General features: G+C 45.3%; 1 protein-coding gene across 18 annotated transcripts in view; it reads right to left on the bottom strand.

Annotated features, from left to right (window-relative positions):
• MACF1 (microtubule actin crosslinking factor 1) overlaps positions 1 to 13,200 on the bottom strand; it is a 383,383-nt gene that overhangs the window by 163,904 nt on the left and 206,279 nt on the right. For 14 of the 18 annotated variants that reach the window (XM_061597825.1, XM_061597831.1, XM_061597827.1 and 11 more), the window contains exon 36: positions 1,105 to 8,208. The exons of the other annotated variants lie outside the window; for them this stretch is intronic. In XM_061597825.1, the coding sequence (XP_061453809.1) occupies positions 1,105 to 8,208 (7,104 nt within the window). The remainder of the gene's footprint in view (positions 1 to 1,104; positions 8,209 to 13,200) is intronic. 18 annotated transcript variants of the gene reach the window in all.

The following is a 13,200-nucleotide window of genomic DNA, read 5'->3' as shown; positions in this document are numbered from 1 at the left end:
TGTTGCAACACTGATAGTTTTTATACAATTTTACAATGTTTTCTTGAAAAGGGTGAGCTGAATTTCAATTCAGGCAAAAGGGGGCAAAATGGAATAAAACAACCACAATGCTGCCAGGATGCTAAGAGGGGATCTAATCCCACCAGAAAGCACCAGGGCTTGCTTTCAGCACTGTTTAAATGTGGTGCCAAACACAAGGCCCACTTGCCTTTGGCACAGATCTGAGCCATGGCTTGGAGTGTGCTGCCAATTATTCCTTTGCAGTAAGGCTAGCATTCTGTGCTATTTCCATCTGACACCAAAGGCAAGTCCTGCTGCTTTCAGGCAGGATTGGATCCACTCCCAATAGGGGGAGCACCTGATAGTGTCAATAGGGCACCTGATGCCATGTGATAAGAAAAAGAGCCATGTCCCCACCTTTCCCCGCCTGCCATTTCTCAGAGGCCGGCCAACTGTGCAGACAGTCAAAGGTAGGGCTGCAGCAAAAAGGGAGAGGGACCTGGTATCACTTGCCCCTTCATGGCTGGGTATCTGGCCTCCAGAGCAGTGGTGTAGCGGCAAACTTTGAGGTACAGGAGCTCATCATGTCAGTCCCCATAATACCCAAGTAGGCATGAATGCAATCTTATGCACAGTTTCCTGGGAGTCAGCTCTTTAAATGCAGGTATGCTTACTTCTGGCTGCACAGATTCAACTGGTCAAACACACTGAGCTTTAACAAACAATCTTCCACCAGCTGAATGCAACCTTTACCATGTAAACAGAAATGCAAACCATCTTGCAAAGAAATGCTACCATTTCAGCTGCTAGCAAGATGTCAAGGGAGAGAAGCATCCAGCCCTCTGACTAATCTGTCACAAACCTGAAAGCCTCATTATCACCTCATTCACTCACCAGAGTAAAGAAGCTCCATACTCTGGTGCTCCAGCAGATGAGATCATCGCTCCTGGTCTCAGAAGAGTTCCAGAGTCCCAGAGCTGCACTCCCCAGCATTCCCCCTTCACTACATCACTGCTCCAGAGATACACCTTCACTTTGGCTGCTTATCTACCTCCTGAAACATGAATAAATGCCTCTGAGATTTACTTTAACAAGGCCACCTACCTTGGCTGGTTTAGGAGACTCTTGCCATCTCTCCTCTCCATCACCTTCAACCACACAGTTGCTTTCTCTGGTCATTTTCAGGACTTCATTCTCTTGCACGGCTGCTTTTGGTGTAGAGAAATTCCTCTCGCTTTCCGGAAACTCGTGGTCTTCCAGCATCTGCGTCTCTGGCCCAACTATCTTGTCTCCCTTAAAGCCAGCTTGATGCCTCTCCTCTGCTCCTGCATCAACAGACACTCTTTTGACAGCAATGCTTCCATCTTCTCCTGTTATCTCCTGGACAGTATCCTCTTGTCTGAGTGAAGGCACAGAAGGATAACGACTTATCTTGCCTTTTAAGATATCTCTGTTTTTCAGGGCCTCTGTATTGAGCACAGAAGACCCAGAGGATTCTGTGCCATCTATGGCACTCACCATGGGCACCTGGTCTTTTGAGATGAATGGTTCTTTGGTCTTTTCTTGAGATTCTTCTTCTTCTAGCATATCTTCCACTACCAAAGAATCTTGGTAAGTTTTAGTGTCTCGCTCTGTTAATTCTCTGGGTGCATCTGTCTTTGGGATAATTTTCACTTTCTGGTCATCTGTGATGTTCTCTTTAATGCTCACGTGCTTTTTCTCTTTTCCAAATGCCTGCAGATCTGGTCTCTTTACCTCCACTTGTTCTGTTGTGACCGGACTGCTCGCCACTCTGCCAGATATATTCTCCTTGAAGGATTCTTGAACTCCAGAGGTCAACTCCTCCTTGATCCTTTCCATCAAGGTTCCCTTGGCATCTGGGGTAGGAAGGGATAGACTTCCTTCGGAAGAGTCACAAACCCTAACTGGTTCTGTTGGAACAGCAGCCGGCTTTTTATTCTTTTTTGTTTTCTTCTTCTTAGTGGTTTTTAAGTCAATATTTTCTGAAGTGCTAAGATCTCGAGGTCTCAATTCAGACCCAGGACATGGTAGTTCAGTCTTCACGTCCCCAAATAGTATCTCATCTGAGGCTAGCTTCTTGGGCTCTGAAGCTGTGGAAGGTTCTTCAGAATTTCTGCAAACATTTTCTTCCTCTGTCTGACCTACAGAAGCAAGTTTCTTTGATGTTGACATCTCCAGAGGTTCCAAGCACACGATTCCCTGAGCTTTCTGGAAGACAAGGGCTCCAGTAGCATTCTCTTCCTGAGCAAATGTTTTCTCCTGTAGTTCCTGGTCCCCATTAATTGTCTGGCACATCCCTACATCCATTATAGACTTCTCCTCCTGAGATACAATTCCTTCCAATTTCTTTTCAATCATCTGCTCATTTCCTGCTTGCTTTTCTAACTTTCCTTTCAAGAGTTCTTCCCCTCTCAACTTGCTTTTCCTCCTAACTTTTTTTTTCTGAGCTTTTACCTGCATGCCATCGACTGGGTCTAGTATTAAGGCAAGCTCGGGTGCCAGCTTGCCTTCTGCTAAAAGCTGACTAGCCAAATTATCCAGTGCTGAAGCAAAAGGAAAGGAGGGTGGCACTGATTCAACCACTCCTTTCGGCATTTCCTGAATCCCTTTCAAATAATTGTTAGTGGTGTCATCAGTTGGGGTGCACTCCATAGCCAAAAGCACTGGAGTCTCTTTTTCATCATGATTCTCAGTCACATATTCACAAACGGCCAATACTCCAGACTCTGAGGTTCCATTTTGCAGCAACCGCTGAGGCTGGTAACCTTCACGTTCTTCCAGGTCCTCATGTCCAGATTCATCACTGGTTATTGGAACACTTACTTGAACTGCACTGGCTAATTCCTTGCTGACTAAGTCTCTCTCAACAGCCTCTTCTAACCTGACTCGTTCTCCGCTCTCAGTGTCAATGATCCCTCCAGCCAAGATCTGATTAACAGCAATGAGTGTTGCTGTATCTTTATCCAGCACTTCTCGTTCCAAAGCAGATGCCAGCGTCAACCTTTGGCCGGTTGAAGTTTCCATGATGCCACCTGTGTCTGCTTGAGCTTGCAACAACCTCAATGCAAGCCTGAGGTCTACCTTGCCAACCTTAATTGCCTGTGGACACGAGAGTACATTCCCGGTCACTTCATCCTTGATGTCTCGAAAGGGAACAATTTCTAAATATCTCCGACCTGATTCAATGTCAATTTTGCTTTTCCTGACCAGCTCTGAATAGGGGACTAATCTACAGCTCTCTGGATCAATTATTGCATGATTCATTTCAGAGGATGTGTTGGCTTTCTCCATAACCTTCTTGGGCAATAACCCTTCCTTCACAGCTTTAGTCAGAGTAATTTTCTGGCCAGAAACAGGATCAAATATGCTTCCAGTTGAGGCTTGTATTCCTTGAACATGGCTTTGAAAATCTGAGCTGATGAATCCCAGGGGTGTGGCTGGAGGTAGGGACATAAGTTCCTTTGTTTCTGGATGAATATACCGATGCAGACACACACTTTCAGCCTTTTTGAGATCTTCATAGAGGCCTTGGCCAATCAATCCATGCTCCATAGCATCCTCTACTGAAAGCCTCATGCTTGTCTTGTGGTGAAGAATCCCTCCATCAGCTATCTGCTTGGTAAGGAGTTGGAAGGCTTTCTCCTTGGCTAGAAATCCCTTTTCCACAGCCTGGGTGATTGTCAAAGGTTCTTTAGTTATGGGATCTAAGATGCCACGTATTTCAGCCTGCAAAGTGATCAGCTTCTCTTTGGTTGCATCGTCAGCCCCTTTACCCTTACATGCTTTCTCTAACTTCTTAAGATCTTCTTGCGTAGGTTGCTGTATAAGGCCATGGTTGAAAGCCAACGTGACTGACATTTTCTTGCCACGCTTGAAGTCAACAATTCCACCAGTAATGACTTGCCCTTCCAGGATTCGTGCAGCAGTTTCTTTGTCCAAAAGACCAACCTCAGATGCATCCTGGACAGAGCAAATGGTTTTGTGAACTGGATCTATAACACCACTGATGGCTTTATCAGATGTCAACACCTTCTGCAGAAGTTTCTCATCCATCAGTCCTTCACCAATTACCTCTTCAGTGGTTAATGATTCATGGGTCTCAGCATCAAAGAAGCCACTGAACGTTTTCATCTCATCCATCAGTTTGATGGCTGTAGGGCTGGGCACAGCTCCACAGGCAATGGCCTCATCCAGGAGCATTTTCTTCCCTGTCTGTTCGTGAATTATGCCACCGTCTTGAAGCTGCATTAGCAGCATTCTCAGAGTGTTGTCTTCTTTCAAGTCTGTGGACAGTTTTGGTGATGCAGAACTGTAAGTTTGATGGAAATGAGCCACTCTTTTTTCTATACCCAACTGTCCTTCCTTAATACGCTCATCTGTAGATTTCCCATCAGCATGATAAAGAAGGCTTTCTACTGACTCATTTTCCACTTTTCCAATATTTAACCAGTTCACAGATCCAGCTCCTGCTGCATCTTCTGCTGCGGTGACATGTTCAAGAGCATTCCCTTTCAAGTTTTGAGATTTCTCCATCTTCTCCACATCAACTGTGGACATGATGTTTTTTTCTTTTTCAACATGATGTCTTTCAATTTTAGTCTCCTGTTCTTTTAAAGCCATCTCTTCTGTCAATAGTTTGGCAAACTTATCTTCCCATGTGATCTCCACATCTATGGATTCCATTTCAAAGCTAGAGTCCTGTATGGATTTGCACACTGGAAAGTCCATTTCAGTCCTGCTCTGGATCATCATCAGTTCTTCTTTTTGTCTGGAATCATCCATTTCACGTTTAAGTTCTCCCATAGGATCCACTTCCACCTCTTGCTTCTTCATCAGTTCTTCCTCTCTTTGGGGATCATCCATTTCACGTTTAAGGTCTCCCATTGGATCCACTTCCACCTCTTGCTTCTTCATCAGTTCTTTCTCTCTTCTGGAATCATCCATTTCACGTTTAAGGTCTCCCATAGGATCCACTTCCACCTCTTGCTTCTTCATCAGTTCTTCCTCTCTTCTGGGATCATCCATTTCACGTTTAAGGTCTCCCATAGGATCCACATTCACCACTTGTTTCTTCATCAGTTCTTCCTCTCTTCTGGGATCATCCATTTCACGTTTAAGGTCTCCCATAGGATCCACTTTCACCTCTTGCTTCTTCATCAGTTCTTTCTCTCTTCTGGAATCATCCATTTCACGTTTAAGGTCTCCCATAGGATCCACTTCCACCTCTTGCTTCTTCATCAGTTCTTCCTCTCTTCTGGGATCATCCATTTCACGTTTAAGGTCTCCCATAGGATCCACATTCACCACTTGTTTCTTCATCAGTTCTTCCTCTCTTCTGGGATCATCCATTTCATGTTTAAGGTCTCCCATAGGATCCACTTTCACCTCTTGCTTCTTCATAAGTTCTTTCTCTCTTCTGGGATCATCCATTTCATGTTTAAGGTCTCCCACAGGATCCACTTTCACCTCTTGCTTCTTCATCAGTTCTTCCTCTCTTCTGGGATCGTCCATTTCATGTTTAAGGTCTCCCATAGGATCCACTTTCACCACTTGTTTCTTCATCAGTTCTTCCTCTCTTCTGGGATCATCCATTTCACGTTTAAGGTCTCCCACAGGATCCACTTCCACCTCTTGCTTCTTCATCAGTTCTTCCTCTCTTCTGGGATCATCCATTTCATGTTTAAGGTCTCCCATAGGATCCACTTTCACCTCTTGCTTCTTCATAAGTTCTCTCTCTCTTCTGGGATCATCCATTTCATGTTTAAGGTCTCCCACAGGATCCACTTTCACCTCTTGCTTCTTCATCAGTTCTTTCTCTCTTCTGGGATCATCCATTTCACGTTTAAGGTCTCCCACAGGATCCACTTTCACCTCTTGCTTCTTCATCAGTTCTTCCTCTCTTCTGGGATCATCCATTTCACGTTTAAGGTCTCCCATAGGATCCACTTTCACCTCTTGCTTCTTCATCAGTTCTTCCTCTCTTGGGGGATCATCCATTTCATGTTTAAGGTCTCCCACAGGATCTACTTCCACCTCTTGCTTCTTCATCAGTTCTTTCTCTCTTCTGGGATCATCCATTTCATGTTTAAGGTCTCCCACAGGATCCACTTTCACCTCTTGCTTCTTCATCAGTTCTTTCTCTCTTCTGGGATCATCCATTTCACGTTTAAGGTCTCCCACAGGATCCACTTCCACCTCTTGCTTCTTCATCAGTTCTTTCTCTCTTTGGGGATCATCCATTTCATGTTTAAGGTCTCCCATAGGATCCACTTTCACCTCTTGCTTCTTCATCAGTTCTTTCTCTCTTCTGGGATCATCCATTTCACGTTTAAGGTCTCCCACAGGATCCACATTCACCTCTTGCTTCTTCATCAGTTCTTCCTCTCTTTGGGGATCATCCATTTCACGTTTAAGGTCTCCCACAGGATCTACTTTCACCTCTTGCTTCTTCATCAGTTCTTCCTCTCTTTGGGGATCATCCATTTCATGTTTAAGGTCTCCCATAGGATCCACTTTCACCTCTTGCTTCTTCACATTCACACTTCTTTCTAAATTTTTTACTGGAGGTTTTCCAGTTTCCATTTCAACCATTTCATTAGGTGGATAAACTTCTGAGAGCAGATGTCTCTCAAGCTCTTTTTTGGACACAGATAAATTAAATTCAAGCTCCTTTAAAGCTAATTCATTATGGGGTTCAGCACCAGCAACTGTAGTCTTCCTGTCCTCAAAATCATCCCATTGTTGGGACTGGTTTTTGCTATATTTTAAGGAATGAGTGTTAGAGCCATTCTCTTCAGCTGGCACAAGCATTTCAACAAGGTTACTTAATTCCTCATCTACAAGTAGCAATTTTTGGCCATTGTGGATGTTGATATAGCTGCGGGTCATCAAATAAAACAACATCCTTTCTTCACAATTCTTTAGTGGACACTCGCTTTGGTCCTTATGATAGGTTGGGCTATCTGAGGAAGGGATACTCTTTTTCCATCTGCTTGGCGAGTCTGCCAGGGGCATATTTGGCATGACGTCAGGAAGGTGGGTTGATTTTAGTTTCTCAATGGCATCTCTGTCCAGGATCCCACGAACAGCAGCTTTCTGCCAAGGCACGATCTCTCTGGTTTCTGGTATAAAAAGTGCCTCAATGCATTGCCTGTTGCTTAGAATCTTGTGGGCCAGCTCATCAGACAAGGTACCTTGCTCCAGGGCATCTGCAACCGGGAGAATCTCTCCTGACTCTGGCCTCAAAAGACCCATAAATGACCAAAGGGATTCCAGGATCACCACAGCAATTCTTGATTCTACCAAGTCTTTCCTTACAGCTTCATCTAGTGAAAGTCTCTCTCCCGTAACTGTATCTATAATCCCACCATTCTGCAGCTGTCGGACCAAAAGGGCACAAGCCAGATCTTGATCAATCAGATTATGTCTTATGGCTTCATCCACAGTCAATCGATGGCTGCTTTTGGGGTCCACGATGCCCCCAGCAAAGAGCTGGGCTTCCAGTAGCCTCACCGTCACCTGCTTCTCTATCAGCCCTTCCTGCACTGCACGGAAGATGCTCACCTTCCGGCCTGACGTTAAGCTCACCATCCCACCAGCTAGCTGCTTCACTGGGAACAACCTCAGTCCTGTTTCTTGGTGAAGGATGCATTGCTGCATCAGGTCACTCAGGCTAATTTTCTTGGCTGAATTGGGGTCAATCAACTCCTTGCAAGATCTCAGGCGAGAAGCCAACTTCCCATGAAGGTGGGTGGTGATGCTGCCTCTTTGAAGAGCCTCTTCTAAGCTGATTCTCCCAAGGCTGGAAGGGTCTATAAACCCTCCAGTGAGAAGCTGTACTTCTGAGATTTTCAGCCCAATGCTTTCACTGATTGTTCCATCCTCCATGGCGGCCACAACAGGAAGAAACTGCTTGCCTTTGACATCAGGAATGCGGACCAGATGGGTGGCACTCTGCAGTTCCTGCAGCAGCTGGTAGGTCCTGTAGTTTATGACGCCTCGTGCCAGGCCATCTGCCAAAGAGAGCTTTTCACTGGTACTGGGGACCACAAGTCCAGCTGTGATCACCTGGGCTTCCAACAGTATAAGGCCTGTTTCTTGGTCTAGGAGACCTTTCTGCATGGCCCCAAAAACAGGAAACACTTCCATTGTGCCTAGGTCTAGCACTCCAGCAACAGTCTCAGGTCCCTGAAGAGAGGGGGTGGGAAGAAGGGGGAGAGAACAAAATAAACATTCAAGACCAGAGAAACCACTAAGGTGGCAATTGTTATCTATAATGCACCCCAAGTCCAAGGATGTCTCAGTCTTCTAAGGTGCTAGACAGCCGATCCCCCCAAATATAGGAAATTCTCATAATGGTTGATATAACGCAGGGAAGATTTTGGTCTCGTAAGTTGTTTTTCAATGGCACTTTGAACCTCAATCTAGCCATCCCTAAGTGGCATTGCTGAGACATACTGGACACCCATCAAGAATGGCAAAGCAGCAAAAGCAGCAAGAACAGCAAGAGCAACCGGTGGCCAGAATGTTTCACATAAAAACCAATGGTGAAAGAGAAAAAGAGCCATGCGCTTACCCTCCACAGCGCCCCTTTTGCATTTCTATATTCAGAAAGAGACGGACTGCACAGAACAACCACAACACAGGTCACCCACATGAAGCAAAGGGAAAGGGAGGAGAGGAAGAGACACAATTTCCCCCTCAAGCTTCCCAGGAACTTTGGATCCACAGACAGGCAGGAAAAGTGGCAATCATATGGAAGAAGAGGCAGCCATGCTGTCAAGATGCTTCTCCTGGCCATGTAAATGGCAGCCTCACTCATTACAGCACAGCGTTTCCCTCACCATGGTGCTTCAGAAGGCTTTAGAGCCCAGATTCATTACATGCTAAAATCCAGGCTAGAACAAGCCAAGACTAGGGGCAAGTGTGTGTGGCGGGGGGGGGAGCAGAGACTCTCCAACAACGTCACATTTGGCTGCACACGCATGTGAAAAAACTGGAACTGGTTAGGCATGTTAATTTTTCAGGAACCAATTGAACAAATCAAGGTGCAACAAGGACCTCAGACATTGCTTACATCTATGCCTAGCAGAGATTTTCCAACAGCATCCTTGGGATTCCTTATTATTCTGTGGGGAGGTTGACAACAGAGGACAAACTTCCTGAAGGGCACAACTTGTTTGTCATTACCCATCTCCCTATACAGTTTCAGGTACAGGGAGGGCATTCCAGAAGGCATTTTCTGTTCTCACAAGATGACAGCTGCGCCCTGCAGACTAAATTGGTGCTCTAGGACATGTTCCACACTCCCCTGCAACACTTTCAGATTCCACAGCAAATTAACAAGGGTTCTTGGGTTGGCCAACTGATGGCAAAAGGATTCTCCTATGCATTTTCCCCCACACAATTATGGAAGAAATAATTACCATAACCACTGCTATGTGGTTTGCGCATCATTCTAAGCCATGATTTGTTTAACAGAGCACAAGTTAACCACAAGTTGTTCCACAGTCAAACAAACAAACTATGACTTCTTTCTCCAAAGTTTGTTTTGTTTTCCATCTCCCCTTGCATTTGTAGCTTGGTAAGCATCTGGTCAAACAAACCATAGTTAAGAAAGGATGCTGACTTCACATGCAACACCAAGCCATAGTTAATACAAACCAACGTTTGTAAGTGAACAATAAACAATGGCTTCAAGTAATGGCTTGCTGGCAGTAAACAAACCATAGTTAAGCCACTGCACAGATTTGGCACATAATGCTAAGTCATGGTTTAATAAACATGGCTCAATAAACTATGGTTTAACATTATGTGCAGGCCAGGCCATAGGCTCATCACAGGGAGTTTTCAAAACCTGATCCTACAAAGCACAAATGTTGTAGTGGGAAAAGCACAAGGAGATTCCTTTTGGGAGATGCAAAAAGAGAATGACAGTTTTATGGATAACAGAATAAATTTAGCGGGGATCACAGACAGGTATGAAAGCAGAAGAGCTGCTTTCATAGGGGGTCAATAGGTGGGGCCTCAATAAAAAACAATGGTGCTGTAATAAATGCCCACAGTGTAGTGTAGACGGCATATTTAAAGCTGGTCTTACTTTCCTCCTGATCCTGGATTGCTATTCTAATTTTATAGAAATGACTCTAAGGTACTTGCACAAGGGCAAAGACAGTTAAGTCTATGGCTATGCTGTAATTTGAAGTCAGAGCCCCCAAATATGTCCAGAACTCTATCCCCTAAAACAGTCTTTCCCAACCTTTGTGTCCCTCAGATGTTGCTGGACTACAACTCCCATCAGCCCCAGCCAGCATGGCCAATGGTCAGGAATTATGGGAACTATAGTCCAGCAACATCTGGGGACCGAAAGATTGGGAAAGACTGCCCAATAACACACAACAGGAGTTTTATACCCTCTTCATTTGGCACTTTTGTACTAAACCAGAAATCTGATGAAGATGATTTAGCTGGGAAAAGGGAGGGGGACCCAGCCCTGGGAGGACCACACTTTGGCCAACTCAGGCTGCACTGCACTTGAGCCCCACACTTGGGGAACTGGTGCAGATGCCACACTGGTTGGGGATGGGGTCCCTGAAAAAGCAATGTGCTTTGTCCATGGAAACCTGCTTGCCATCAAGACCAACAGTGGGTGCAGTTCACAGGTGAACAAACCTCATGGCACCCAAACTTCCCAAGAAGGGCTGTGTTCTTTCTGGCTCAGTGCAGTCAGAGATGGTCAGCAGGGCAGGGTTGGAGACCTACTGGAAGAGCCTTCAAAGCCTTCTAGCACCACAGTCAAGACTCTAAACATGCACATCCAGAGAGTAAGACCAGCAAGAGAAAAGAGAGAAAGAAGGGGAAGGACAGAGACATAAAAGGCTTTTTACTTACCAGAGTTGTGGGGTTTGCCGGGAGCAGTTAAAGAAGACAGAGCCTTTATGGAGCAGCTCAGCCGTATGGCACACATAGTGTAAAAGCTGGGGGTTAGCATCCGGCATGCGACTGTTTGTTTTGCACAAAAAAGTAGAAAGAACACCCCCCTCCCCAAAACACACACACACGCAACACACCACTTTTCCTCATTTCTTGAGTGAGGTTTATGATGTGACTTCCATATTGTTAGTTTTTAAAAATGACAACACAAAATTATAAGCAAGGATGGCAGTTAATCTGAACAGTAACTCAACATGAACACAAACCAAACAGGGACACATCATGCTCAATGCAGAGAGTTCTGCTGTTTTGGTTTTGGGCGTGCTGTTTCCTTCAATCAACCCATTACTTTGAACCATACATTTTCAACCAAGAGTTGGATTGTTTTCCACAAGCAAAAAGGTTCCCCAGAGGGTTCCTACAACTGAAGCACCCAAAGCAAAGTAGAAAGTAACTCCTTATTTATTAGATTTATATCCCGCCTTTCCTCCTAGTAGGAGCCAGTAGAACTCCTTACACAAGTGGAAAAGTCTAAAGCAGCCTTCCCCAACCTGCAACTCCCATTAGCTCCAGCCAGCACATCCCTACGATGCTGAGGCTGGTGGGAGTTGTAGTCCAAAACCTCTGGAGGACACTGGATTGGCGAAGGCTGCTCTAAAGTATCCTTGGAGAAATCCATCTCTTTTCAGCCCCTCCCCTCCACCCTTGCCTCTCTTATTGACAGCCCTGCTGCTGTTTCACATGCCGGTCCCACAGCGGGCAGCCAGTATTCAAGTGCACTGGCTCCCAGGGAGTCACAGGAGGGAGCAATGTAGACCTATCAGCATGGAGCTCCTACCCCTGTACAAATGATCAGCTGGTGCTGCAGGAAGGCAGATATAGTGGTCAAGGGAAAACCGCTACACAAAACACCATTTTAACACTTCCATGGCAGAAGGGACAATGCTTGCTGAAATGCTGCTATTCCAAACAGTACCTCATCTGCTTAGGAGTACACCCAAATTATTTTTTTTTTAAATGTCAGCATGCCTTCCTGGCTATGGAGATTCACTAGCGCTTCAAAATACAGGGAGATAGCAAGCGTTAAAACATACAGATATACATATTGCATTGGACACATGAATATCACACTTAACATACATGTAATATGTAGGGCTCTGGAAGAACAAACCAAAAAACACCGATAGGATGGCTGTTCAAAGGCATTTCTTCCAGGAGGGAGGGAGGCATGAAGCGAAGCTCAAAAGGGTGAGGAAGAAATGTGTGAAAGGAAGTTCCGGTTTGGGGGCAGTGAAAGATCTATTATGGTAATAATGCAGCACTCTTATCCCACTGGAGCAGGGAGGAAGGTGAGAGAGAAATTTGCTTTCCTTTCCTTTTGCTTCTCATTAGAAGAATGAGGCAACTTCTTAGGTCCATTTACTGACTGTTCTGTTCCACCCCATGAGCTCACTTGCTCTCCCATAGCTCCTCCTGCCCCCATCATGTCTATGCTTGTAACTCATATGCAGAGCTTGGAAGTTACTTTTTTGAACTATAACTCCCATCAGCCCCAGCCAGCATAGCCACTGGATTGGGCTGATGGGAGTTGTAGTTCAAAAAAGTAACTTTTCCAAGCTCTGCTCTTGTTCTCCATTGTGCTCACTCATCACAGTATTGCCCAGGCTTTGAACTGCCTCTGACCCTTTCTTTCTGATGTGCCCCTTACCCCTGGAATCTTAGGCTGCAGTCCAATACATGTCTACTCAGAAGTAAACTCCACTGGGTTCAATGGGATTTACTCCTAGGTAAGTGTGCACTGCATTGCAGCCTATTCATCTAAACTGAATCTGCAGAGCTCCACGCCTTGGAAATCTCCAATCCCAGAGACTGGAGGAACACAGACTCATTTTCAGAACTCTGCGGGAGAAACAAGGCACGGTAGGCAAAGTCTTGTATTTTTTCCAGTGCTAAGAAGCTAAGAGAAGTTGTTAGCTGGCAGCTTTCCCCATTCCCTATAGCACTATTATAACCCAAACTTCTCTTTGACCAAGCTGCAGGAATCCACTGTGGGCAAGGAGTCTGGCAACCCTAGTCTGTCACTGACCAAAATCAACAAGTTTATGAAACTCTCTCTGGCTCAGCCTTTCGTAACCAGCTCAGCAAAGGAGGAACCTCTTCAGAAAGCAATAGATGGGACAGAATGGAAAGGTACCTGCTAATAAGGATTTTTGAAAGCCATCAAGGGAGAGGTTCAGACAAGCACAA

Source organism: Rhineura floridana, chromosome 15 (genome assembly GCF_030035675.1).
Source record: "Rhineura floridana isolate rRhiFlo1 chromosome 15, rRhiFlo1.hap2, whole genome shotgun sequence".
Classification (NCBI taxonomy): Eukaryota; Metazoa; Chordata; class Lepidosauria; order Squamata; family Rhineuridae; genus Rhineura; species Rhineura floridana.
This window is presented reverse-complemented; position numbering and strand designations above follow the sequence as displayed.